Genomic DNA, 27530 nt, shown 5'->3' with positions numbered 1-27530 from the left:
TTAATACATATATTGGCTGTATGTATGTTTTTATGTATGTATGTAGGTATATTTGTACAAGTTCAAAAATGAGAGGACAGCAGCGAGGCTTCATCTTTCAGTGTTGTAAAAAAAAAAGTTTGAAAACCGTTTGGGATGTAGTAAGCACACATTTACACTAGGTGGCGCGCTTGACTCTTGTAGAAATTATTATGTCTGTCCCGCCCTCACACGATTGCTTCCTGGGACAAACGACCAACGCCAAATCGAATATCGTTTGTAATCAAAGTAAAAGCACAGCGATTAGCAGGGAATAGGGACGGTGCTTGGGTGGGGGGGACTCTTTTTATTTACATTTTTAAATCCCCCCCAGAAGCTTTTTAAAAACAAGACTTCAAAAGCACAGATAAAGACACAATATACGTATTTCATGGAAAACAGGGGGGAAATAAAATCACAGAAAAAACGACCCCCCCAAAAAAAATCTAAAATAAAAGGAAAAAAATCTGTTAGCCTTAATTGTATTTATTTTGGTTGGCAACTTTTTACATTGGTGTTTTTACAAAGATAGTTTGTTGCCATGAATGTACGTGTGCTTATTAAGGATTCGTTTCATCACCATTGTTTGAACCTGATTTTACTCACATTAAACTGTATATCTATATTATGATATTAGATCTTACTTATAGTTAAATATATATCAGTTTCATTTTAGCTAGGCCAGTGATTTTCTAAGTATACGAAAAAAAATACCAAACTACAGTAAGTTCAAATATAACAACTTTCTAGTACACCGTACAATACATATGCACTAAATCTTTTGAAGGAAAATAGTGCACATTTAACTCTTATGTTCAACCCTAATGAGGAAAATGAGAGAACGTCATATAGGCACTGGATGGTTTTAATTGAATCATTTAGGAATAAAACATCTGCTGAGAAAATTTGCGCCTACTGCTTTACTATATTTTAATATCCACCATTATAGCGGTATTTGAAGAACTGTGTATTTTTTTAGTTTGGATACGATTCAGCTCTGCTTTTACGACGTTCGTTTCTCCGGAAACGAGGCGCTGTATTGCTCTCGATTTAATCGCTGCTCTTTGACGTCCACGTCTCCTTGGTGTCCACTGTCCTGTCCCAGCCTGACGACTTCTTGCCTCCCTGCCAGCTCGCTGCCGGTCGGTCGCGATGTGTTACACGCCTCCGCTCTAGAAAAGAAAGAAAAAACACACTCAGGAGGAAACTTATAAAAATGACGGAGGGCTCATTGACTCTTAAAGCCTTGCGGACCCAAATGGGTAAGGAAATATTCAACTGCAATTGTTATGTTCGAGCGAGTTGTGTTTTTTTTGGCGGTGATTTGAACGGGTTGCAACGCGGTCAGCCACCCCCCCCCCCACCTCCACCACCGATTCGGGGCTTCTAACGTTAGTTCTCCTCGCTGTCTCAATGGACTGCAAAAAATGAGACACTTTTCCACCTTAACAGTTTATATGTCATGACTATAACGTGACTATGTTACATTTTGGGGTCACATTACAACTTAACGACTCGGCTTAGTAGCATTGGTGGCTAATGCTAAGCTGAAGTTGCAACGTTATCTTCTTCGCCGGAGCGGTTTGGCGTTTTTTGGCGACTTTTTGCGTGAACATTGTTATTATACATATCGCGAGGAGTTCGCAAGTTGAAACGTGATAAATTAAATGAATGTTTAATGACTTCCTGACCCTTAGCATTGACGGCGTTGCCGCGTTAGCTCATCGTGAAGAGTTAAGAGTTGATTCTCAAGTGTTCTTTTGGACTTAATTTGCTCCTGCTTATTACTTAAGTTTTATTTGAAGTTCATTGCTTGATTTTAATATGAGTTAATTGCCATTTTTCTAATTGGTTATTCTTTCTCGTCAGGCCCTTTGGTGGCAAGCGTATGTTGTTGACATATGGCCTAACTCCCTCCCTTTATCTCTGCAGGGTTACCATAACAATGTCTGACCTGAATTTTTCGATCTGGCATCAGTGCCACACTTGCAGACAGGTTGCATAGAGAGCTGATGCACCGATAAGGGTTTGTGTTGCAAAAATGACCGCTGGTTGCATATGAGAGGTTTCAGCCTGTGCGGGGGCATGAATGCACATTTTGTTTTGACTTAAGGGGGGCAGCTGACAGTTTTTCATTGCGTTTCTGAGACGAGAGAGGAAAGGGGGGCTGAATGCATACCCGGCGTGGGCGTAGGCGGGTGTTACTCCTGGCAACAAGTGGCCACATTTACTGCTGATGGTCTTCCTGTTTCCCCCTTCTCTTTTCCATCCAGCGCTTTCATACCGGACGGAGTCTGAGGCTGTCCAGATTTGCGGTTCTATGAAAATACAGTAATCCCGCCGCAAATAGCAAGAAATGCAATTGGCACCGGCTAAATTCACTACATCTTATGGTGATATTTTAAACTCTAAATAAACCAGACTATAATCACAACGCTTGAAAAATATTTCAAACTAATGTTACATTAGTTGGGCTGCGACTGAATAAATAATGATTGTCGATCATTTTTTTCAACTAATTAATGACTCACTCTGGTGACCCCTGTCACAAAAAGCGGAACATCACTTTTCTATTAAAAAACAAGAAATTATTTCAAATTGAAAATGCATAAACATAAATGGATTCTATTTCTGTTTAAAGGTGTAAGAAAACAATTACCATAAGTATATTCAGCATAATGAATATTGCTATTGTAGTGAACAAAAAGTAACAAAATAACTACAACTAATGCTGAAAGAAATATGAAAACTAACTGCAGCGAAATTTCATCATATAACAATCGGTTACAGACAATCTTATGTAGCGACCTGAGCGATCCATCAACTCCTTTTTCACTTTGCACATGTGCAACATTTAAGGCATGTTTCCCCCTCTGCTAATTTGACACACTTTAAGGCGTTGGACCTTCGAGGTCGCACTGCAATGTCAGGAATCTTGCTCATGCGCATGGCGATTTCCACAAGAATGCAGGCAAGGAGAAACGCTACCCGATCCAAATGATGTGTTTGCACCACTGCAAGGTTATCAAGTCTTGCCAAATTATTAAAAGCATGAGAAGTATTTCTTGAAATGGTTGGACTCAGCCACCACAATGGAGCGGCTTTGGCTTCGCTCTGACTTTTTTTCCCCCTCTTTCTCTTGGCTTTGCTTCCGTTCTTCCTGTGCCTTTATGTAAAGTTACCGGTCTCCTACTCTGTCAAGAAGCTCACGCAACCAATTTGAATAGCAAAACCATGTTTAGTGTCTTGAGTCGATGTTAGGTCGGTAGATATGGTTTCATTTTTAACTTGACTTGTAGAAGTCAGCCTTATAGAGGCCAGTCTGAATGGGAAATAACAGATAAATGGCTGAGTGCGAGAGATTGATTTCCATCTGGACGACTTCCTGGGGTCGTTTCCACGTGCCAGGACGCACTGCAAATAGCCCAGGCTTACACCTTCGCATGACAAGGTCTTCAGTAATCCTGTCGAAGATCTACCAATGTGTTTAAAAGGGTGCGTGTGCGCGTGGGACTGTGAGCAGGCATCAAGTGTTCACTGAGGAGCTGCTGTTAAGTCAGCCGTGGGATGCTGCCTGCCAAAATGGCTCCTTTCCAGTTATTGGCCTTTACTCAAACTAATTGACAAATAAAGTGTTCGGTTTAGATCGTAGATTCTCTGTATTTATTAACTACATTACAAAAAAATCTGTCTTTACCATTCACACAACTTGCCAAATGATAATGTGACCCCTTCTCCAGACACATGTTGGCCAAATTCACGTCCTTTACTGTCTGTTTGTAAAGCTGCTTGTTGATGTCTTGCAATCTTCCGAGCAATTTAGAGAAGTAGTGCCTGATTAGCGCTACAATTGGAGCGACCGTTTTACGCGGGCTCGCCTGCTTCCTCTTCCTCGACTTAATGACAAGCCCTCACAGAGTTCTGCTCTGCTGCTTGCCATAATTAGGCCGCAGCCCCAGACTGGACTGATTGGTGGCCAGACAAATGAGCGTGGCTTTAAGCCCGCTCACCTCTTAAAATGCCCTGTATTAAATTTTAGGCAGGATGTGTTGACGCAATGGCCACTGGTTTGTTATGAGTGAATCTCCCCAGGGATGTAGCGCTGAGAGGCGTCTCTGATTGGCTCGTCATATCTGTGAGCGCACCTGGCTCTCTTGAGATCCTCTTGCGTAGTCTAATCAGAGCACTTTAATTAACACATGAATGTTGTCTTTTTTGCTCCATGGCGACAGTCTCTGTGCTTTTTTTGTTGTTGTTGTTGTTGTTGATTTATTGTCAAGACAGAAGCTGCTCAGGTCTAAGGAAGAGTATCCCATTCATAATTTGAGTGATGGGATAAATATACATTTTGCAATGTGAGGAGCAGGTTTTATTCTTGTCAATTTAAGGTCACTATCCTCAGAATCTACTATAGTATCTGTAACTTTGAATGTGTGCGTGTGTGGTTTTAATAGCTGTGGCCTGGCCTGGTGAGTGATGTGGGTGTCAGTGAGTGAGAGTGTTGAATTGAAATAAATAGCAGAAGCTAATAACTGTTAAAGCGGCACGGTGGGTGACTGGTTAGCACAATTACTTCACAGTGCAAAGGTCATGGGTTTGATTCTGGCTCTTGCCTTCCTGCGTGGCATTTGCATGTTCTCCGGTTTCCTCCCACATTCCAAAAACATGCATGGCTGGTTGATTGGACACTCTAAATTGGGCATAGGTATGGTTGTGAGTGTGAATGTTCGTGTGTGTCTGTGTGCCCTGCGATTGGCTGGCAACCAGTTCAGGGTGTACCCGCCCTACTGCCCGAATATAGCTGGGATAGGCTTCAGCACCCCCTGCGACCCTTGTGAGTTGAAGCGGTACAGATGATGGATGGATGGATAATAACTGTTAGCATCTCTGGAACCTGCCTTGCCTTTACAAACCTTTCTTGTCATTTTTATTGAATCAGTAATAACACAGGTTTAAAAGATTCAGGATCGTCGGCAGATTTGGGAGGGCGAGCTCTTGTACTAGAAGACCCAGCGATTGCTCAGCTGTACACATTGCAAATAGCAGACGATTGATTGTACGGCTCTTGCTTTGTCCATTGTGTCATCTTAATGTAGCCATGAGTCATCTTGTCTAAATCCACATCCTCTTTTCATCCACACTCAGCACATCACTTGGCAACCGTTGCCCTGTTGTACACCGTGCTTGGCATCTATTTATTGATCTGTTTTTTTGAATACCAGAATATCTTGTGTGAGTCATTATGGAACCTGTGCTCTGTTTTTTCCTTGCAAATGATCCTTCTGCACACAGTAACTGGTTGCTTCTCTATTGAGGGAAGGATAATGCTAAGAGGCGGGTGATACCCTAATTACAGTATGTGCAAGTTCTTGGTTCATGTTTCACTGATCTCTGCAGTGTCACATTGCTGGGAAGAGCCATTCTAGAGTGTTGTTGCTACATTTACTGCATTAGGTAAGTTACCATACACGCATTTATTTAACTCATTCACTGCCCCGGAGCTTTATATTCGCCAAGTGCAAACCAGTTTACTCCTCGTACATTTTTCAACGTATCGATGTGCAAGATTGTCTCGCAATTCTTGACACAAATCAAACAAAGTATGTCATTGTTCTGGTGGCAGTAAGAAGCTGAATGAATGAATGAGTGAGGTTAGAGGCAGCCTATTTCATATCACATGACAGAAGATCTCATTTGCCTACTCGTCAGCAATTCAGTAGTGCTGAGAGCGCACCATCGAGAAATGCAGTGATGACGAAGCTGATGCAGCTTGATCATGTGCCGTTTCCTTCCCACAACTTGCACCACTTTCCCTTGGTGAATAGCAAAGTGCTATTACATGTATTTAAAACAGCACTTTTGTCAGCCTCAAATGTTTGTAGTGCTGATTGCCAAGTCAGAGTTTCTCTGTCTGGTGCATGGATTATGTTTTTAAAATTCAAATGCAGTTAATCTCTGCAAACAATTTTGATGCCTCGGGTTATGGAAACATTCGGATGAGGCAGCGGCCCGATATTTGAAAATGTGTCGTCTGTGGATGTCAGTCGAACTTCAGAAGTTCACCACGATTCCATTCCATGGTTGACTTACAAGAAATTATTCAGAAGTACAGCCACTTGAGTTAATCGGTTAAGGCTCAAAACATTTAAATCAGAAAATAACTATATCGGCAAGGTTTTAAAACAGGCGTGGACAAACTACGGCCCGGGGGCCACATGCGGCCCATTAAATGTTTTAATGGTAGACTCACTACCATCTGCTGGCAGCGGTGCAGCATAAGTTTGATAAGCGAAAGCTGTTTTACACACCAAATCAAGCTGTATTTGATATCCGAATTACGTGCAATTTGCTGGAGATAACAAATGACGCGATAGTGAAAAGAGTGACATGATTAAATGCTTTCTCCTGATATATATCGTCACATCGCCAAGCTCTATTACTGACTATGATTCAAGTATACAGATAAGCTCGCCACTGTAAAATAAAACTAAGCATTGGAGTAATTTAGTTTCCACGTTTATACATGACTGAAAATGTCACTTACAAGGTTTTAACTGCAAGCATCAGCTCCAGTTTGCTGGTGTCCTGCTCTCAGAAAGTCTCGAATGCAGCCATGGGCTGGCTCTGACGGCTGAATCGCTGGATTGTTCTGCTTCACAACCAGTCAGTCTCTTCAGAAGCGTCATTTCGATGCAAACAAAGCACAGAGAAAACAGCTGACTTAAAACCAAGTGCACGTTCGTGTCCTGATGTTGTCTGACATGACGTCATTTGTAATATTTTGTCTCCAATCACTAGTTCTCAAATTGTGGTTTGCAAGCCATATGATAACGAAAGCTCTGGTTGTGTCATCACACAAATTTGGCATCACTGCATAAAGACTTTCTCTTGTTAGTTTCTTTGTTTAATAAACTACTCAAAGGCGTGTTATTTACAAGAATAGTCCTTTTTTTAAGAATATGATCCTATTTTTTTCAAAGAATAAAGGTATCTTTTTCTGGGGAAAAAAGGGGATAATATGAGAATGAAAGTGGGTTTTTTTGTAATTTGCTTTTTATGACTACTCCCCCCACTAAATTTGGACTTCATAACCTGATGAATTTATTTGGGAAAAATGCTACTTTATTCTTGTAACCTTACGACTTTGTTTTCTTCCTGAAATCTGAATTTATGAACTATTACACTTAACGCAAATCTGATCAGGTGGATCGGATTGGCAGATACTTTGCGTGATTATGTACAGCTGGAGATCCATTGTTATAATTTGCTGATGGATTGATCGGACCTGCAAAGCAAGACAAACACAATCTCATTCATGCCAGAGATGTTCTGTGACGATCGATAATCACTCGTTTCTCTGCATGAAAATAAAAATCTGACTATATATTCTAATTTTTATAATTTTTTCCAATATTTATTTATTTTCTACAATGGACAACTTTTTAAATGGGCAACAAGATTGAACAATTAACTGGTGTTAAGACCATGAGGTGGGTCCTTAGAAAAAATTCTCTTCTGGAAGGGGACTCAAAGAGTCTCTCCTCTAAATCGTGCACTTTCCCCGGTCCAGCCGCAGTTGCGCAGGCCCAAGCCGAGGAGCGGCGCAGCCAGGCCGTGAGTCCAGCGCCTCCAGCAAACGCAGCAGCCAAACCTCAAGGCTGTCGGCCAGGTAACCCACTCCACACCCCGACGCGGTTTTGTCGCCTTGCGCCGCCTCTGAACTGCTTGCTTCCTAACAAAACAATTGTCGCCCACCGGCTCTGCATGGCTTACTGCAGGGATGCCCTGAGTCATCACCTTACTACTTGACAAGCTCATTAATGATAGCCCCCCCACCAACACTCACAACTTGGTGCAAATCTGTTACTCTAATATGTCAGTGTAAGCTGCAGCCTCCATCTGTGTACCTTTTTTCACCGCGGCGACGCACGCATTTGCAGTCCTCGACGGCGCCACCCTTCGAGTGGACGATCGACTGCGAGTGGCAAAGGAGCGACGGGAGGAGGCAGATAGGCAACAAGGTAAGAAGACAATCAGTCAATTCTGATTTGGTAATCTCGTTCACACAATCTTGGCGAATGCAAGTTTTTATATGCTACTCATAAAATATGAGGCCCGCTGCAGACCAGACTGAGCGACATAGCCAAACGCGACTGAAGTCGACATCGTGGGAAAAATATTACAGGATGTGACTCTTTGACACGCACCATCATGTTTTCACACCACCCAACACAATTTAAAGGGGATAAAAATAATTGTAAAAAAATTACAGTTGGCTAGTCACCCCTGCTTTTCGGCAATTTAGCATAAGGACTCCCTGACATGCGCAAACCTGTCTCGCGTTCTCAGGCTCATCATACTAGATGTCGTGCCATTTCACTTTTTCTAATTCGCAACAAAATTGAGCATCAGTCAAATTAATAGAGAGAGACAAAAAAAAAAAGGGATATACTGAAAGGTTCACATTCAAGCTAAGAAAGAAGTGTTAGAAATGTATCACACACCTACTCATGATGATGCATGATGCATATTGCCATTGAAGGAAAATGGATGACTTGATTTTCATTTGCATGCCCAATCAGTTGAATGCTCATTCGCGACTGTGGTTTTAGTGTCTTGCTCAAAGGGTACTTTGAAACCTGGCGATTGAACCCTCATTCTTAGAAAAGCAGTTTACCCCGCTCAGTCAAGTCGCCAGCATTGGCTGACCCAACCCCGTTTTCTGCATAACAAGCGCTATTTGTTGTTCGATAGAAGACATTTCCACTCCTCAAGAGTCAACTTGCCGCTGTGGTGACGTAATGCTTGCATGCAGCTGCTTTGACCATGAAAGTCAGACCCTGAACCTCCTGACACTCAAGAGTTTATGCTGATTTTCATACCAGAGGAGGCTTGGAGCCACTTGGCGACTTTTGCATACTTCTAGACAACCTCACTCGAGCTTTACATGCTGGAGGAATGTCTAGAATATAAGAAAGTAGAGGACTGAGTTTACAAAACAAACCATGTATTTTTGATTTTCTTTTTAAATAGGAAATTTAAAATATACCATTTGTTTGTCCGCCTTTGTCGTTAGCTTTGCGTGAGTCTCAGATCATGGAGCGCGAGCGCAAGGCCAAGATGCAAGTGGAGCGTCAGCAGGAGGAACGTCACAAGAAGGCTGCGGAACAGCGGAGGAAAGAGGAGCAGAAGCGTCAGGCTGTGGAGGAGAAGAGAAAGCAGAAACAGGAGGAAGAGAAGGTAGTTAACGGAGGAGGAGGAGGCCCACACTTGGAATGTTGTCGAATAAATGAGTATTCCTGTGACAATAACGTAAAGAGGTCTCTTCATTTAGCTTTATTCATTTATTTTTTTTAAATGTGGCAGGAACATTACGAGGCAGTGATGAGACGTACGTTAGAGCGAAGCCAACGAGCTGACCAGAGACAGAAGAGATGGTCCTGGGGAGGATTGTCAACAGACTCTGATGGGCGAGCAGGTAATGGCCGTTTTGGGCCATTAAAATAATGTTTTATGAGATTTGTGACATTCCTCCACTTCCTGTAGCCACTCTTTCTATATGACTGCGTGCTTTTAGCAAAGGGCGTAAAGTTGTTGGAGACCGCCGCATTTAGAATAGAGTTTTACTTTGGGTTGCTCTAATGGTTTTAATCATGGAAGTTTCTTTGTGCGTTGCAAGCGCAAACATTAAGTTTGAAGTGATGGAATTGGAAGTGTTAGGGAAAAAGGTGAATTAGAGGAACTAATTCAATTGCTCCAATAATTTTCAACTCGTCCTGAGTGGCAGACATGTGCCCATCCTTTGTAATATTGCATTTGAAATGTGGGACAGGGCACCCAGAAATGTGCTCTAGGAGCAGCCACACCAATTATTGCAGTACACCGAAATAACCCAAAATACAAAATTGCCGATTTAAAAGGATCTGTTTATGGCATGACTCCTTCTTGTGACTGGTCAGCAGTGCATTGCGTGTCTGTCTCTGTTTGACAATGTGAATGAAAGGCTTGATGGCTGCCAGCCATGCTTCACCTTCATGTCACAATGTCGGGAAGTGAGATCACCACTCCCTCGTGTGCGCTATCGCTCTCCCGCTGAGAGGTTTCTTTCCCCACAGGAGACTCGGATGCCAGCGTCTCATCTCCAGTAGCTATAGTAATCTCTCCTGCCTCGCAAGAAACGCCACCAAGGAACCGACAAGGTTTTGTTTGCGATATGCTCGCCAGTTTAAATCCGCAGCATGGGCACATGTTGGTGCTACGAACACTTGGGTTATGAATCTTGTCTTCCTCACACCTTCTTCTGCAGCCGAACACTGACGGTTAAATAGATGAAACCTCTCCTTGTTAATGTGCTTTCTTCTTTTAGGGGGGTTGGACTGACTCATACTTTTGGGCAAGGCCAGGTCATCATCAGGGCTGCTTTGCATGGGAGCTCAGTGAAATGCGAGGCTGAACTAATAATGTCGCATTGAGTGCAAATCATGCCTTGTTGTGACTTCTTGGGTCTGCTGTACTAACTTCACAATGCACAATATGGTGGTGTTGCGAAAAAACATTTTTTGTCTTTTTGTTTGTTTGGTCGTCTTTTTTCCTTTATTTAAAATGTCAATAGTGCATTTGAAAATCTGAACTGGGTCATAAAGAGAAACAATCTAATGAGATTCACAACAGGACCTGTAGCAAATAGTCTGCCTTTGCGATGATAATAAGCTCATACAATATTTGAAATGCTTCTCTGAATGCCAATCCACACCTACAAAAAAAAAAAAAAACACATTGTCTAACTATTCTCTGTTTCAGTGTCAATTGGAACTGAACATTGTTTGTAAAGGCAGATGTTTTTCGACACAGATCCATACTGGAGCTCATTAGCTAGTGTTGGTGCTGGTAATATTGTGGCCCCGTGTGTTTATAAGAAAATGTTTTTCTTATTAGCACTGTTGTTGTTAAGAGCCTTCCACCGTGTGCACGTCCCTTTTGAAATACCTGTAGTGTAATCCCTCCCTTGTTTGTCCTTCCTCACCCCGTAATCGTAGACAAGCGCTCCACATCCACCATCAACCTCAAACAGCCGTCTGAGGCTAGCATCAGCAAACGCCTGTCCTCGTCCTCCGCCACCCTCGTCAAATCTCCTGACAAAAGTAAGTCTCCTCTCACCTTCCCATCCTCTTCTCTTCCCCACCCTTCTTTGCCCCCCCCCACCCCTCCACCCTTGTATCTAACCTGATCCCCTCCCTGTAGTACTTTTGTTTCGTGCGAGCTTGTGCATTACAACGGCGTCAAACGTGAGGGCTACAGGCCAAATCCGAGTCATTTTATGTGGCAAGCCAATTTTTTTTTTGTCTGTGCAAAAGCGGCTATCTAACATGAAAATTATGATCATCAAATGCATGGGCATATATTTTGAAATGATGGTGTGAATCTTGGATTACCGAAACAGAACTAATTAGGAAAGGGACACAAAGTAAAACCACCTAGTCATGTCATCAACGATGCTGTAAAGTGCATTAGAGCGCCTCATTGTCTGACATGAGTGCGCACGTCTTGGAGAGAAGGTGGACAAAATAAAAAGTGTGACAGCCAGCGTGTGGACAGGGGCTTCGCTCTGGCAGGGCCGCTTTAGAGCGCCTCGTTGTTGCAAAGTGGAAAATCCCTCATGTGACTTTAAGCAGATATATGTTCGCGGGTCAAACGTAGGCATTAAAAAGATGCAAGATGAAGTAGCATCCAATTTTTCCAAGTTGTGGAAGTGGTGCTTTGGTTTTTTGTTATGTCCTGATATCCGATTGGTGCTTGTAACTGGAACCAACCCATCGGCCCAGCAGCCTAGCATGACCTCTGACCCCAGGTCATGCCTGACCTCAACCTTCGCACACAAGGGGCAGACTGCAGAGCCTCTTGACAATGAGATAATTGTTTAACTTGATTACTTGACTTTCCGTTGACATCCAAACACGTGACTGGACTGGAGTACCATTCATTAGGTAACATGGGGTCAAATTCACCACTGAGTGTTGTCGTCATTGTCTCTTAGGTTTTAAATCCCGGAGTGCGTCTTGTAACCGTTTGCCTCGGAAAGACAGTGCCGCTAAGGTGGAAGGCAAAAAGCTGCAGGCGCAGCCGACAGGTGCATAGACGCCGCTCTGTGCAACACTGCATGTTTCTACTTAACACACTTGCCTTATCAGAATTCCAGATAAATTTGATCCATTGGATTTTTTTTTTTAGAGATAAAAATCTAAATCTTTCTAATGATAAGCGTTTTAATAGTGTAACAAAAGCGTGTCGTTGATTAGCAAAATGTTTCTAATTACAGAAGAATTCACGGTGATTTTAAATAGATACATTTTTAGTGGCTGCTTTGAAATGCCGAGCCTTTTTTCCCCCCCTAGTGTCTCAGTTCCTAGAAACTCTTACAATGGCGCCTATGTGTGCCTCCGCTCACGTCTCACTTTTGATGAAGATCACCAGTTCGGCATCAGCTGCCGTGACGCTTGCTGACTCACACTCGGACCAGAACTGCACATGACCCGTCGTAAACTCTCTCCGCGGGGATGTTCTTGTTGACTCTCTCCCTGTGTCTCGTTGGCCGTGACCCTGCACTCACGTCCGTAGGTGCTTCCATGAAGACGAGGAGTTCGTCCCTCACACGAGTAAGTGTGGGCAGAGCACAGACTCCTGCCAAGGCTGCTAAGGGGACAGCAGACAATCAAGGTGGCTAGCATGGAACAATCAGTCGATCACTTCTTTTTTTTTTCATGCTTCCATCTGGCTGTTTAATTTTTTTTTAAATTTATTTTGGGAGTAACAGGCATGATGCTCTGACATTAACAGCTCGCTCTTTCTGAATCAAAAAGAGATTTTGTGGGGACATATCTTCATCTATCTCAGTTAAGCGTCATTAAAGTATCTGGTGGTTTAATCAGGCCTACATTTTTTGGGCTTGATTTCATCTCACTCCCCCCCCACCCAAAGCGCTCTCTCATGCACACACACACTCACCCCCACACTCACACACACTGCTGAATAACATTTTTGGCAACTGCTCATATTTTTGACTCGCTCCTGTCTGTGATTTGCCTTTTAACACGATATGTTTGCACTTTTAACCCGATTCTTTGGTGCTACACACTGGCAACTAACTGTCACCCTTCGTCGTCGTTTTCGCAATCGTCGACTCCGCCGACGGTCTCGTCGTATGTTCCCACTAACTCCATGTTATTGTCACAAAGTGTCGATTGTGTTGCCCCCCCTTACCCCCCACAGATGACGTCTTCCTAGTTGGATATAAGATACTTTGCTTGTGCATCAATGCCATCCCGTCAGCGCACCCGAATGCCTTCAAGAGTGCCAGCGTGCTGTCTGTGTTTTTAATCACCAAAGCTTTTGTTTGTCCTTTAGACTCTGCAGCGCCCATTGAGGAAACACGTTGTGACCTGAATGATAAATCTTTTTTTTTTTTTTGTTGTTTTTGATTCTTTGTATTTTACATTTATTTGTTTCTTAGCAGGATTGCTGAAAGTATATTTTGGATTAGGGAATCAGCGTCATATCATTAATCAGGTAGATGGTGTTGGGCATGTATCATTGCGTATGTTAATCCAGGTGCACACAGGATGTGCTAATTTTGTGCTCAATCTAAAATAGGATTGCTTGACCTTGGCGGTGATCCGCGATCCACTGAGTGCGGCTCCAGTCCTTATCACCGTTCTTTTAGCCTCTTAATACCGTGGTGCGTAGTAGCAGCCTACCCGCACTTAAAATGTTAATGGCATCTGTCAGTAGCAGATGTCTGTTTAGTAAGAAACTCACTCCACTAAGACGCGCAAATCCGCCACTTGAGCAGCGAGTACATTTAGCCGATGAACTGGAACTCTTTCACTCTGGTGTGATTTTTACTTTTGCTGGTGACAGACTTTAGTTGTCGTCTTTTATCGATGCACAAATGTATTGTTTCGGCTTTGTAATCACCATGCCATTTTTGTCCAGTGCAGCTGAAGTTAACTCCTTCACTGCCTGCTGATTTTAAAGCAGAGTTCCTTTTAGCACTTTTTGACTCATCTTTTAAGACCCACAAAAATAGAAGTACTGAACCTACTAAGAGTGGTATCTCTTTTTTCATTCTGAATCAATCAGCAGTTGAACATGAGAAAATGAGTTTCTGACCCGCAAATTGTGAAAACGAGCTTTACACCATTCCTATACAGGCTGATTTTGAGGTGAGGTGCCTGAACTTGTCAGACTCGTGAACGTGATGGCATTTTTCTCCCTTGTAATTGACATGCCAAGGCGAGATTCAGTGCCATCTTTCTTTCACTCAAAAACTGTACTGATCTCAAATCCTAAGTCATACAACACTACTATAGGGATCTGATTGACAGTCTTTAGGTGCTTGACAAACTTTAATCCGGCCGGGTGAGACCGCCTTGCACACCTACCCATTGAAACGCACTTAATGAAAAAATGTCAGTGCGTTCCAGTTATCAAATTTAAATATTTACGGCTGTAAATTAGTTAACTTGGACGCCCTCGAAATGTTTTCAGTCGAAGTTCAAGGACTTACTGTAGTCTGCAGTCTCAACCACTCCCCGTCTTTCTTGCCCTAATAATATTGGTTTGCAGTTCACTAATGGTTCAATGTTTTCTCTTTCCCATCAGCACACCTGCCACTGCCTTAAGGAACCATTGATTTGACCACATTGTCGACTGATCCAACTTAGACAATCAGTGGTCTGTCTCAGTCCTCTTCCGTGGCATCACTGCCTTGTTAATTCTCATCAAATGATTTCATTGACTACCAGTAGAAGTGAAAAGCCCTGTGAGACTACTGAGACAACCTTTTGGTGCATGTTGTTGATTCTCTCCTGATGGTTAAATCACATGGTGACTTATCTAACCGACACTCCCCCCCCCCCCCCCCCCCCCACTTTGCCCCTTTTTTGTCATTCTCTGCTGCTACTCTTGACCCCACCCACCCCCCTCCTTGTCCGTTTGTTCTCTTCTTTTTCTTTTATGGGGGTTCATTTTTCGGTGGGCTCGCCACGTAGCTCGCAAGCAACCGACTTGTACTGTGGACGGAGGGGTCATTAGTCGCCTGCTCACTCCCACGCAGGCCTCACTTGCTCGGAGCAAGAGTGCTGCCGCCCTTTCCCCCGAAGGAACAAATGCTCCAGGTAACCCCCTCCTCTCACACTGCAGAGTCTTACAGAGGACGGTTTCTTGCTCCTCGTACTTAGGCACCTTTTCCACTGTTTGGTTCAGTACCGAGAGGGGGCCCTTAGTTTACAACGGCGTTATGAAGCAACCAATGTTTGTACACAAGTATGAACGATGATGCTAACCCAGTTAGAAATGTGTAATTACAACATTTACATGGAAATCCATCCTTAGTTCATTTATATAAGACATGCATGAAAAAAGGTTCTTCTCATACCCCGATACTTTGTGAGTACTGTGGTAAACCAACGGCCCCCTGAACTGACCCAAAATGGCTCGACTTGCTAATGGTGCTTTTCCATTCGTAAAATCAGGTACCATCAACTACGGTTTATAGTACCCAATAAACGGGATCCAAGTGTGCCAATTCAGTACCATCGAGGACTTGAATGAGGGCTGGTACCTTGCTGGCCTTCAAATTTGTCACTGCCACGCCACCTGATTGTAAAATTGAAGGTGAAGGCTACACGGCTTGAGATAGCAGTAGAATCTTGTTGTGCCTTAGCCTTAGTGGTATTCTTTTTTTTTTTTTTTTTTTTTTACTCCGGTGTCTAATTTTGCTGTCCTGTTGTTGAGTGGAAACGTGATCAATTTCTCATTTATTCTTTTTTTTTTAAATTTGTTTTTACAAATAATTTGTCTGTTCCCACATATAGTTTTTTTTAACCACTTAACAGATTGAAAATCGCTTCAGAATAAATTATATTAAATCCAATATAAATTACATTAACGCTTGAAGGCTCAATTGTCAGAGAAAATTTATGTTTTTTTAGACAAAAAGAAATTAGATGCGTATGAGTAAGCTTGGTTTGTTTAATTGATTGTTGCAATGCTTTCGTGCAGAAACAAAATCATCAGCCACGAGTATAAATGCTTGCATTCATTTCCATCTTTTAAACCGCTTGGTTAGTTCATTTCAATTCGATCGCTTGTGGCTCGAAGACCTTTTTGAAAAAGACTGATGAAACCATTTTCTGACGTACTAACATTTTGAATACAGCTTTTAAGAGGACAGATGGTTCTGGCTATGTTTCATACAATTTCTGTCAATTACAGTTAAATAAATTAGCACTGTTTCAACATTTAAAAGTAGCGATTGAGCCTGATTTTGGGGTAGTATTGATGTTGGTGCGCCATGGGAAACGATTGTATATCGGCAATAGCTGCTTTGATTTCCTGAAAAGTTGTGATTTTGGAGATAAAAAAAACTCTGCTCAACAGCCACAAAATACAGGAGACCTTCTTTCTCCACCATTGTTTTTATGCTCCATGTGTGCATGTCCAATGCTGCGTCGTTTTCACAGAACTATTTAAAAGTGGAAGATTCACAGGAAGATCCATTTTGGCCACTGTGCCAAATGTTCAAGTGATTGCTAAAATCCAGTCACGGCTCAGCTCAGCCAGTGTCTCCAGTCAGCTATTTGAAATTGGTATGAACCATAAATATGGTTAGCAAAGTAGACTCATGTGAGACGACATAGCTCCACGTAAATATGGACCGACACGCGTCCAGCTCACACGCGCTCGCAAAGTGATACAATTGGCCACAGTTGTACTGTGCCTCGGCTTGAGCCGATCAGGCCTCCCTCGACCGGCAGCATTTCTCGGCATCTGAGGAGCTTCTGGGTCCATGCTGGGAGATTTTCTTAAGCTGCTTACTTATTCTAGTTGTGTCAGAATGAAACTGTTGTACGGCTACAGGTGTAGCGGCAACAAGATCAGAGAGCCGGCGGCGTCAGGTGGATTGTTTCCTGTACAAAGTAGTGCTCATACCATTCAAATAGCAAGCTATACTCTTCTCTGTGGAAATGTAAATGCAGCTTGTTACGTCATTAACAACAGAAAGTAGTTAAAGTGAATGTTTTAGTAAGCCATTTGAATCTCTGCAACAAATTCAAGCTATGTTTTTGGGTGTGGCGTTTATTGACCAGCCATTAGACACCCATTAGCAGTTATTGATCGTGTGCTCCAGTGGAAACATGACCCACCAACAGTAATATTAGCAGCATCACAGCGGACAGGAATTGCATGCTCATCATAGATGCAGAATCACAGAAGACACTGACTGAGTTTTAGCAGCGAGAGTCCTCGAGGTCGCCGGATTATCATGACTAATCCCTCAATCTGAAACAGCAGGTCGATAGTCAGCCGACAGCAATATGTCCCGTCTTTTGGAAATGAACACTTTTCAGTCAGACGGACGTGATTTGGATGCTCGGCAATGTCATCAAAGATTAGCAAAGCTTGCTCTTTGCTGTCCTGTTTTATGAGATACCTTGCTGTATTGCTTCCTGAAGGTGTCTCACTTTGACTCAATAAAATAGTCACTAGTGGGACAGACGCAGGTGTTAGCAATGATGTTATTAGGGTTTACTTCCACTTAGGTTAAATGGACAATTAGTGCTACAGCTATGCGAAAGGTCACACTTAATATTCAAATCAAATGTCAATTTAACATTCCTAAAACAATCAACCCAATGGTGAGCTTCAATTTTTTAACTGTACCGAATACAGTGGTCCCTCGAGTTATGGCTGACCCGATTTTGAGTTTTTCAAGATGTAAGCCGTCGTGGTGGTTTTTGTTTAGATCTGCGAAGTCCACTAGCTTAATGCTAACAAACAATGCAACACACCATGGACTGCTAACCAATAGTATTGGTGTCTTAGCATTATAACCTTTAAAGGATCACCTATTAAAACACAAACGGTGCATCAAAACATCTAACAAGGCGATGAAATATTCATTATCCTTTGCAAAATGCAACTTATTTTACAGCGTCTTCCTGAGTCACTTACAGTAGTTGTGAAACTCTTCTTTGTCTGTCTAACTGAATTATACAACCCACAGTGGCCAAGTTGGACACACCAGAAGGAATTCACAATGAAGTAATCATAATACATCAAGTGTTTATTTGTTGATATTCTGTTTATTGATGTTATCAGTGTTTTGCGTTACGAATATGGTCATTGAATGAGTCGAGCTTGTATTTGACGGCATCGCGCTCTACAGTGCCGTGTACATGTTTTATCTTGACACATAAATGCATCTTGTTTATCACACACTAATATTCTGATACTGGAAATGTGGTGTGATAGTGTTGGCTCTCTGTTCTAGTTGTTGAACTGAAAGCCAAATTTTGAGTTTGCTTGTTTTTTTTTTTTGAGGTCCTCTATTCCTCATGCACACCGATTGAAACTGTTGCCTGCTTCAGTGCTACATCTAACAAATGGAATTTATTTTTCCCCCTTAAAAAATAATTTCCCTGCCTTTCAATCATCAACTGTCATTCATTCATCCTTTCCTCCTTGTCACTATCTCTCCTTGTATCTAATTTATCTTCTACCCTTTTTTTTTTTTTTTCTTTACACCTTTTGGTACTTTGCTGCTTCGCTGCCCGACCCGGCCTGCTTGTCACCCCTCCCCGCTGGTTGTGCTTGCCTGGCCCTGCCGATGACTGTGTCCTTTACCAGAGTGTCACCTGTGTCCTCGCTCAGCCTCCGCCACCCCGCTACACCCGCCACGCGGGCCACTGCGCAGCCGCAGCATCGACCGGCAGAAGAACGGCATGACGACCTCCGTGTCGGCAGACGGAGCCCTCGACCCCTCGCTGGTGAGAACATTTTTAAAAGCCAAACAAAAGCACATCGTCTTTTTTTCCCCAATATATATTTATAAAACATGTCCAATCAACCAGGATTTATATAACACGCAAGCATTTATCTCTAGACGTAGACTTTGGTGGGTTGCAAGAATAATGTAGGGGTGACTATCTACCGCGACAGATTGGCTTGAGAATTAAGGAGGAAGATAGTCTTGGAAGAGATGAGATGTAGTGCATATAGTAACGGCATTTGTAATAGCAATTATAATGTATAATAATCTGTTAATTAACTATTAATAATCTGTCAGTGGTGTGGAATGGATTGTTGATCAATTGAGGCAAAGTGGAACGTTACACTTGACTGCAACCAGCTGTTTCACTGTTTATTTGCAGCATTAAAATAACAATTGTGGTGTCAAAATTTCCCCTTTAAAATGGTGAATTGTTTTAGCTGATTAGCCTCCAACTCTCAAGGCAACAGCAGCAAAGAGAGAGAGCAGCATTCACGCACACTGCAAACGTTGTGGAAAATCACTGATGGAGCAGAAGAGAGCAATGCATTGTGTGAAAATGCCCCTGTGTTGGCTTATACAAGATTATCTAAGGGATAGTTCAAGACAAGCCTGTGCCGAGCCCGACTTATGTAAGTTTTATCCAAAAGGAAATAGATATGACATTTGCCAGTCAAAGTGCTCTAGCTGAATGCAAATGACAGGGAAGTGTCATTCCCGCCGGTGCTCTCCTCACACTGTGTTATCTCCCGGTGCTAGGGAGCGACGTCTGTCGCTGCCTTTCAGCCTGCACACTGTGAGGCTGTGAAAGGACTCGTTGACATGGCATGAGACAAACTTGTGGCCTGATTATGGACAGATCGGGTCATGCAAAGCAGACTACACCCTGAGCCCGGGGGCCGTTTTGACTTTCCGTCTCTTTGTTTCTATGCTTCCCTCGACTGATTGGTGTATAGATAGTTATAATTTTGCGCTTTAGCACTGCGTACTACGTCTTGTAAATGACGTCTTTGTGTGTTATGGTCAAACTTCTTTGTGTCATGAGGAAGGTTTTTACGAGGTTTTCAGGTCATCATTTCGTTTTGAGTGGCTTCTTTTTACAGTGGTGCTTTGTCCTGAACTCGGAAACCCGTATTTGTCTGCGTTATCAAGTGCTAGCCTATCGAAAGCTTGTAATCGGAGCTCACTTTTTATAATGAGAGCACACTAGTCATAAACCCCTTTTGCGACAAATGTAGTTCACCTTTATGAATGGCATAAAATGACACCATTCATGAGTTCAAGTTTATGTGGCTATATGGGAAATGTGAGCCGATGTAATACTGGTTGCTATGAATTAATTGTGTGTGTGTGTGTTACAGAACAAGCAGGAAAAAATGTTTACCTCGTCCGGGCGGCAACGGCCCCCCTCTCCATCCATCCCTTTGGGACGTAACCGTTCGCCATCCCCTGCCCCAAAACCGTCTCCAAAGAGGACTCCTTCCCCAGCAGCATCAAAGTAAGAAGCCAAGAAAATGTTATGTTTTGCCACACCTTTTCAGAGAAATGTTTATTGTCGAAGACATTGTAACATGAGTTGAAAGATTTATTTCCGGATACATTTAACGTGTTTGAAGATAATTGCCGAACATGTGTAAAGACTGAAAACTTAATATTTAATTGTGGAGATAGAGCGTGAACCTATTTTTCACCATTTCAGTTTTCCTGTAATGGCTGCTTTAGAGCACTTTGTAGGCATGAGCGCACAAGTCACATTCATTCTTTTATTTCGTACGAGTGAAATTCTCCTGCAAAATGTGTCCAAGCCGCGAGTTAGCGAAGCAGTCTAAACTACGATGCCCCCTGCAACATGATTATTTTTTTGGGATGAGATTTTGGTGTTGCCATTTTTATTAATCATTCAAAAATGGAGCTGTTAATAGCAACACTCTCGTGTGTCAAATTTAGAAGAGATTTGTGTTCACTTAACCGAGAGTTTAATGAACAGGTTTTTTTTCTGACAGGCAAAATTCAAAGGGGCGCCCATCCTCACCTGCAATGAAACAGCATCCCCCATCCCCTCAGCCGACGTCAGCCAAACCCCCTCCGATCCAGAAACCAGCTCTCACCCCACCGGGTCCCCCTATCCTCCGAAAGAGGGACTCCCGCTCCAAGGACATGTTGTTACCTATGCAGGCTGGCTTGCCACAGTCCTCTGACTCTAGCAAATCCAAAGACAAAGACGGTGAGCATCTGGGCCTGCAATGTTTGTTCTTTCATAATTCTGTCCTGAATAGTTTGAACTTCTTAGCTTATATAAAGAACAGATGCATCCAACCGACTCTTTAGTTTTCTTTGTATTCAACACAACACGAGCTTTGTCATGGATTGCTGGCCTGTTTTTGCTGCCGTGGTTTCCTTTTGGTGTGTACTTTTTTTGTGTCGGATGTACTCTGTGATGTGGCGGTAAATCTCAATGGAGCAGCTCAATTAAATCCCAGCTGCTATCACTTCCTGACCCAGTAAAGTTGCTGATGCTGCCACCTACTGGCTTGAGATGAGCCCTTCAATATACAGGGTCATCATTTGAAACATCGCTATCTGAGTAACATGTTTTTGGCAAATGAAATTGAATTGGTCTCATGCTGAAAGACGAAAGCTTTGTTTCTCAAAATTTCCACAGCACAGTCAAACTGATATAGTCTGTTTCATAACGCAATTGTTCAATATTCTCAGCTCACAGTTGACAAATATTAACATCATCCTTTGATCTTAACCCCCGAGGAGGGCGAGGAAAAAACGCAAAAAGGGGTTGTGTGAGAAATGATTATATTTGTCCATATACTTAGTGTGACATACTTTGGGGGTGATGTGCTGGGAAATTGAGCGAATGGAAAGTATGCTCCTTGGCTCAGTGAAGGTTGTGAAACACTAAACTACAAAATGTTAACGCTTGATTTGTCTTTCTTTGCCTGTCAGATTCTAAGACGGGAACCAATTCGGCTGCTGAGGCCGCCAAGCTCTTGGCGGAGCACCGCAGACAGATGCGTGAGCAGAAGGAGAAAGATGAGCAACTCAGGATACAGCGTGAGGAAGAGGAGAAGTGAGCAGTTTCAATGTTCCCTGATGAGGAGCATCATCAACGCAGATGTTCTCGCCCTCCATCTCAAGTGTGAGTATGAAAGTGAAGGATAAAACTCTTGTGTTTGGTACTGCAGGCTCAGGAAAGAGGAAGAGCAGCGTCTGGCAGAGGAGGCTCGGCTGAAGCGCGTAGAGGAGGAAAAGAAACTGGCGGAAGAGAGAAAAGTGAAAGAAGCGGAGGAGGCCCAACGAGCGGAGGAAGAGCGGGAGAGACTCGAGGCAGAGGAGGCTCTTAAGCAGGCCGAGCTGCAGAAGGAGCGGGAGGAGGCCGAAGCCAAAGCCCTGGAGGAGGCCGAGAGGGTCCGCCAGGAGCGCGACCGCATCATGCAGCAGAACCAGCAAGAGCGGATGGAAAGGAAGAAGGTAATTTTTGCAAATGATTATAGATATGGCAAGAACCTATTACGATATGAAATATTCTGTTGTTTCAGAGGATTGAAGAAATAATGAAGAGAACTAGGAAAGGAGATGGAAATGACTTTAAGGTGGGGAATTGATGACATTTCTATTAGTGATGTTCATAAGAAAGTGTCGTTTACAAAAGTTGTTCCACTTTTATGCAGAGAGATGAAGACAAGGAGCAAGAAGACAATGAAGATGGAATGGACCCGATGAGCTTTGATGCAAAGTGTATGTTTTCATAACCACCACTCTGTAGTGTCCTCCCCCAAAAAACAAGGAGGACGATCATAAAATATCAGGAATATTCTAATTCACTCTTAAAATCTATATTTTTTAATGTCGTAAGATTGTGCAGGTTGTCAAAGAGCGCAACTAATACGACTAAGATGGAAGTCAATACAGTTGGCAGGCTCTTAGGTTTTCCTGCAAAATGTGTCCATTCCCCAAGTTAGCAAGGCAGTCCAAACTATGTTACTCCTCCTGCATAATTAATTTGTTGAGATGAGGTTTTGGTGTTGTCATTGTGTCTTCAACGTACCAGAAAATATTGAAAATCAGTTTCAGAAAAGGAAATTGAACTATTTTCTATTTGTATCTATTTTCTGACTGCATGTTGGAAATAAATGTCCAACCACTTAAATAAAACGAGTAACCATCTGTTGACTTTAAACCTGATCTCCTGAATAGGTGAAGGTCAGTTGATGGGGGACGTTGCCATGGAGATGCACAACTGTGGCGATGGCGTGCCACAAAGAGAAGAACCCCTGGGCTGCCTGAACGGAAGAGAAGAAACAGACGACAAGGAGAACAACAACGCCCCGGGTGAGACTCAGGCACTCAGGTAAGACGGCCTTGAAATATTCACCCGCACACCCTTCAGATTAGTCCATTTATTTGCAGAAAGCAGAGTATTGCATTTGTGTTTATATTTGACACATCCATTGCTGGCCACAACTAGCAGTTAGTTCATTCGAAATCCCAACAAAGCCTTTGTAAGTCTTTAACTATGAACGATAGAATGATTAGAGTGCTCGCTTTCGCATATCATGTAATGGAATGCAAGCACAATATATTAGCTCCCGTAACTCATGACCAAACATTACATAAGACAACATTGTTAGTTGCCCACGTGCTGTATTTTGTTTGTCGCGCTCCCTTTTAGTCAATTGAAATCATTGACACCGCATCCGAAAACCTTGAATATGAAATGTTGTTGGCAATCGCCGATTATCACGTTGGCCTACATCACTTCAGTCCAGTTCAAAAGAGCCGCCTGGTGGAGGCCTCGGAGTTCCTGAACGAGCAGGACTCGGCAAAGGTGGAGCTGGTGTCGAGCCTGGGCGGCAAGTCCAACCAGTGGAGCTTCGAGGAGCTCATGGACCGCAACGTCCACGCCAAGACTCACGCCCTCATCGAGGCTGAGGACTGCAACCCGGTCCTCATCAACTGCGACGGGCCCGACGGGACCAAAGGAAGCCCAGTGAACTCGCTGCATTCCTCCAATCAAGCCATAGAGGCTCTTTCGGGTGAGCAGAGTTCCTGTCTGGATGCGGATGCGTTCTCACTTTGTCAGACGAATTTAAGCTTTGCGATGTTGCCGGATTTAGCGCCTTCAAACACGAGTCGAGGTCACCTTGTGCGTTTATCAGAAAGAGTTAAAAATCTTTGGTGCTTATATATTGAGTGCTACTGCTCAATAATCCGCCACTGGACCAGAGACAAGTTGATGAGATACGACGTAGAATTCAAGAAAGAATTTGTAGCAAAGCATGAAAATGGCGGATTTCCTTTCCAACCAATTACCTCTCCGCCCTCACTTCTTCATCAATAAAGGTAAAAGTAATGTTTAATTTCATCACTCATTATTTATTTCACATTGTTAACGTATTGATCTTTTCTATAATAAAGCTTTCTTATTTTATTTTTCGGCGTTTGGAAATTGATGAGTTGGCTTCTCATCATTTCCTCTGGGAAACATTGTTTTAGTTTTCATACTTTTTCTCCTGATATGATTTGGGAATCCCTCCATTATTATGTGATCTATTTTTCATTCAATTTATTTTTTAAAATGTAAATTACTGCCACTTTCGGGTCTCCCGTCCAAACATTGTAGAATGAGGTGAAATTCATACTTTAAGTCTTTTTTTTTTTTCCAATTGCTCTGCCTTGGTCAAACATGGAAGGAATTGTTCACTACATTTGGACAAGCCTTCCGCTTTTGCCACCTGGAAGCACTGACGTTGACGGTGAATTGTTGAATCCAAAGAAACTCACTCGGCCTTCTCGTCTATTTGCAGAGATTTGATGCTGCCGCCGCCGCCCCCGGCACCGAAAGGCCTCTCCACTGTTGCACTCCTCAACTTCCTGAGCTCAATTGAAAAGTTTCCAAACCGCTTCCTCTTCCCGTTAATTCCAGAGGGAGGCGGCCAAGGTGAAATGTAAAGACCTCGCCCCAAGTGCTCAAGTGTCTCATCTGCAAGGTGACAAAAGCTTCAGGGAAATTCCACGTTCCTTCTTCTTGCGTCAGGTCTACTTCTTCGTCTTCTTCCTTTTATTTTATGTGTTGTCCCAGATGTTTTTAAAGTGTTTTTTGTTTTGTTTTTGTTTTGTTTTTTGTCTTTGTCAGGGGTCCGCTGTTGTAATTTATTAATTAATTTTGGCTTGTTTGTTGTTTAGATTCTTGTGTCTCTCTGGGATTTTGGCACATGGCTCTTCTAAATTTACTTGACTGACTGTTGTCGTTTTGACAGCATCTGACAATTATGGCCTTACCATTTTGTTTTTTCAGTTTTTTTTTCCTTTCTCAACTCTAGTTTGGGTGTGGAGAAAAAAATAACGGGATCGCATCCGCCCTTGTTCCTCCTGCGCGCATGATTTCCTGTCATGTGTGAAGTATGGGAAGCCATTTGAGTGTTTATTCAATGCCCTTATTATCCAACTGAAGGTTCATTTACTAGTGTGCTCCTTGTCCTCGCCATTAAAACACTTCAGTGTACTATTAGAAGAACTGTCATAGTTTTAAACCTTTTCCCCACTTCTATTGACACTTTTGGCCCACTAATACCCAATAAAAACGAATTAGTAATGCACTAGTAACACTACTTGACCCAACTAGTTGGTGTTGTCATGCACTTGTAGCCTTATCAAGTTCAAGATTTATGTACCAGTATGTCCCTTGTCCTCAATCATAAAGACAGTTCCGAGCACTAGTAGAAATATGAGTGCTCAGTCATCGTCCTAGTGTGGATTAATGTCATCCTTCAAGCATTTGCGGGGCTACTAGTGCATTTTTCGATAGCCTTGCTACATAACCTATGGTCAATGTACTAGTGAACTCTTGGTCTTCACTTGTAGGACAATTTGGTCATACTAGTGGGACATCTTTATTACGAGGGAAGCGAAATTGCACTAGATAACATCTGCACCCTACTAGTACACTTATTTGATATCCTTAGTAAGGAGGCTACTAGTGTGTGACACACACCTACCAGTTGGGTGTGGCAAAGTATTTTCCTAGTGCTACAAGGTTCATGAATATTCTAAACAAAAATACTACTAAGACAGTCATTTCTTGTAGTGCGCTAAATTGTCTCACTAGTGAGAACAAACAGTGTACTAGTATATGGACCTTAAGCGGGCTATCAAGAAAATGGAATAATACTCGAACGACTTTCCATATATGAAATGCTGTCCTGCTTGCTTGCAGTCTGTTTTTGGCCACTAGAGGGCATAGCAGGCATGCGCATGTTTCGGTAACAACTGTTAAGAACTGTTTGTTGCTCTTCAGGTCTCAGTTGTCTTCGTTGAATTTTTGTACATTTGTAAATGGCGCTTTTGTTTACTAACAAGGTGGTTTTGGTTTATGGCAGTCTGTTTCTTTCAGGAAAAAAACAGCAAATTTACAAAAGTTGAGAATCCCACCTTTTAGTTAAGTCATGACATCACCTGTTCCATCGTCTTGTTCTCTGCACATGCTAGCTGCTACATTATAAAGTAAAAAAAAAAATGCATTTCAGCTGGTTTTTTTTTTTTATTATTATTATTTAATGTGACACGTTGCTGTTTATATATGAAAATACACTTCTGCATATATTTAAGTGTTTGTATGTGAAATCAGTGTTAGGCCAATGAAGCCACGATGAAGGCCGAGTACCGACTCTGAAAGCGGCCAACAAGTTTGAGCCTTTAGCCGTCATTTTGTTTCTGTGGTAAAAATCTTGAATTTTTCAGAGGGGGCGGGGGGCTCCTTTTTCTGCCTTGTTGTCTGTTAGCGTTCACACCCTCTCGCTAACCCAACGTAAGGACCTGAGAGGGCTTTTTGAATGTAAGACTTTCTCCATCGAAGCCGTCCTCCACGTGTTCTGTAGTCGCGTTAGGTAGCGTGTCAGGTCATGTCAGGTGACCTTTTTTCCCGTTAGGCTGCCACTTCCATGACAGGTTTCTCCGCTAGAGCTACTGCTCGTTCGCGCCACCTGCTGGAGGGAGGCTGCTAATGCGTTCCCTTGATCAGCTGGAACGTTGTTTGACTCTTTATTTCCGTATTCTTGGCTTCCGTTTTAAGGCACTTGTAATCTCTTTCTCCTCACTTGTTAGGCAATTCAGCATACTAGTAGAATGACTGTCTTATGTTTTTAGTCACTTCTATCCCACTTTTGACCTCTGATGCTATTATCTCTGCCGCACTAGTAACACTACTTAGACCAACTTGTAAGTACATCACGCACTAGTAGCCTCCTTATGTAGGATCTCACACTATTTGTTCTCACTCATTAGGACAACATTGGAATAATATTAGGACAGAGTACATGTTACTAGTGAGGGAAAACTATATGCTAGGTAAGGAGGCTACTAGTATTTGACACATGCCTAGTAGTGGCCCTCACACAACTCTTTACTAGTAACGTGCTAGTAGGCCAAGACTAGCATTAATAGTGGCGAAAGAAATTAGTAAGTTGAATTGCTGAATTGCCTCACTGCTGTAGCCGCACTACTTTGTCCGCAACAAAGAGCATACTAGTTTAGTCTATGGACCTGTCTTACTAGTAAGGTTTTTCTTTCACTACTTTCCAGCATTTCCGCACCTTAGTGGAACAACTTTGTTGTAGTAGTTCTACAAGTGAGTCGCGAGAGGTTAACTGAGAGAAGCACAGTTTTGCCTCAC

General features: G+C 42.7%; 1 protein-coding gene across 20 annotated transcripts; it reads left to right on the top strand.

The window, feature by feature from the left end:
• The first annotated feature begins 1049 nt into the window (after positions 1 to 1049).
• On the top strand, positions 1050 to 27420 carry map7d3 (MAP7 domain containing 3). 20 transcript variants are annotated; one of them, XM_088293758.1, is made up of 20 exons: positions 1050 to 1280; positions 7589 to 7687; positions 7959 to 8039; positions 9095 to 9258; positions 9385 to 9496; positions 10134 to 10217; positions 11055 to 11159; positions 12053 to 12145; positions 12634 to 12732; positions 15066 to 15191; positions 18706 to 18845; positions 20209 to 20345; positions 20851 to 21071; positions 21806 to 21929; positions 22045 to 22330; positions 22399 to 22452; positions 22531 to 22597; positions 23057 to 23210; positions 23624 to 23895; positions 24667 to 27420. In XM_088293758.1, the coding sequence occupies exons 1-20, from the start codon at positions 1235 to 1237 to the stop codon at positions 24672 to 24674; spliced, it is 2472 nt and encodes an 823-aa protein (XP_088149884.1). In that variant the 5' UTR covers positions 1050 to 1234; the 3' UTR covers positions 24675 to 27420. The 20 variants fall into 20 exon arrangements, with proteins under 20 accessions (XP_088149884.1, XP_088149886.1, XP_088149905.1 ...); XM_088293759.1 differs by having other exon boundaries at positions 1051 to 1280; positions 18730 to 18845; XM_088293760.1 differs by lacking the exon at positions 10134 to 10217.
• Positions 27421 to 27530: the final 110 nt, after the last annotated feature.

The sequence above is a fragment of the Idiotropiscis lumnitzeri genome, chromosome 4, assembly GCF_059441095.1.
Source record: "Idiotropiscis lumnitzeri isolate Australia: NSW breed Sydney's pygmy pipehorse chromosome 4, RoL_Ilum_1.0, whole genome shotgun sequence".
NCBI lineage: Eukaryota > Metazoa > Chordata > Actinopteri > Syngnathiformes > Syngnathidae > Idiotropiscis > Idiotropiscis lumnitzeri.
Note: the sequence above shows the minus strand (reverse complement) of the source record. Positions and strands in the feature narration are given on the sequence as shown.

What these genes read in the sequence shown, in the direction of transcription:
- map7d3 (XM_088293758.1), top strand. Translation starts at nt 1,235, where the DNA reads ATGACGGAGGGCTCATTGACTCTTAAAGCCTTGCGGACCCAAATGG. An exon ending in GCTGCAGGCGCAGCCGACAG is followed by an intron (nt 12,146 to 12,633) that starts GTGCATAGACGC and finishes TCACGTCCGTAG; the next exon opens with GTGCTTCCATGAAGACGAGG. An exon ending in CAAATCCAAAGACAAAGACG is followed by an intron (nt 21,072 to 21,805) that starts GTGAGCATCTGG and finishes TTTGCCTGTCAG; the next exon opens with ATTCTAAGACGGGAACCAAT.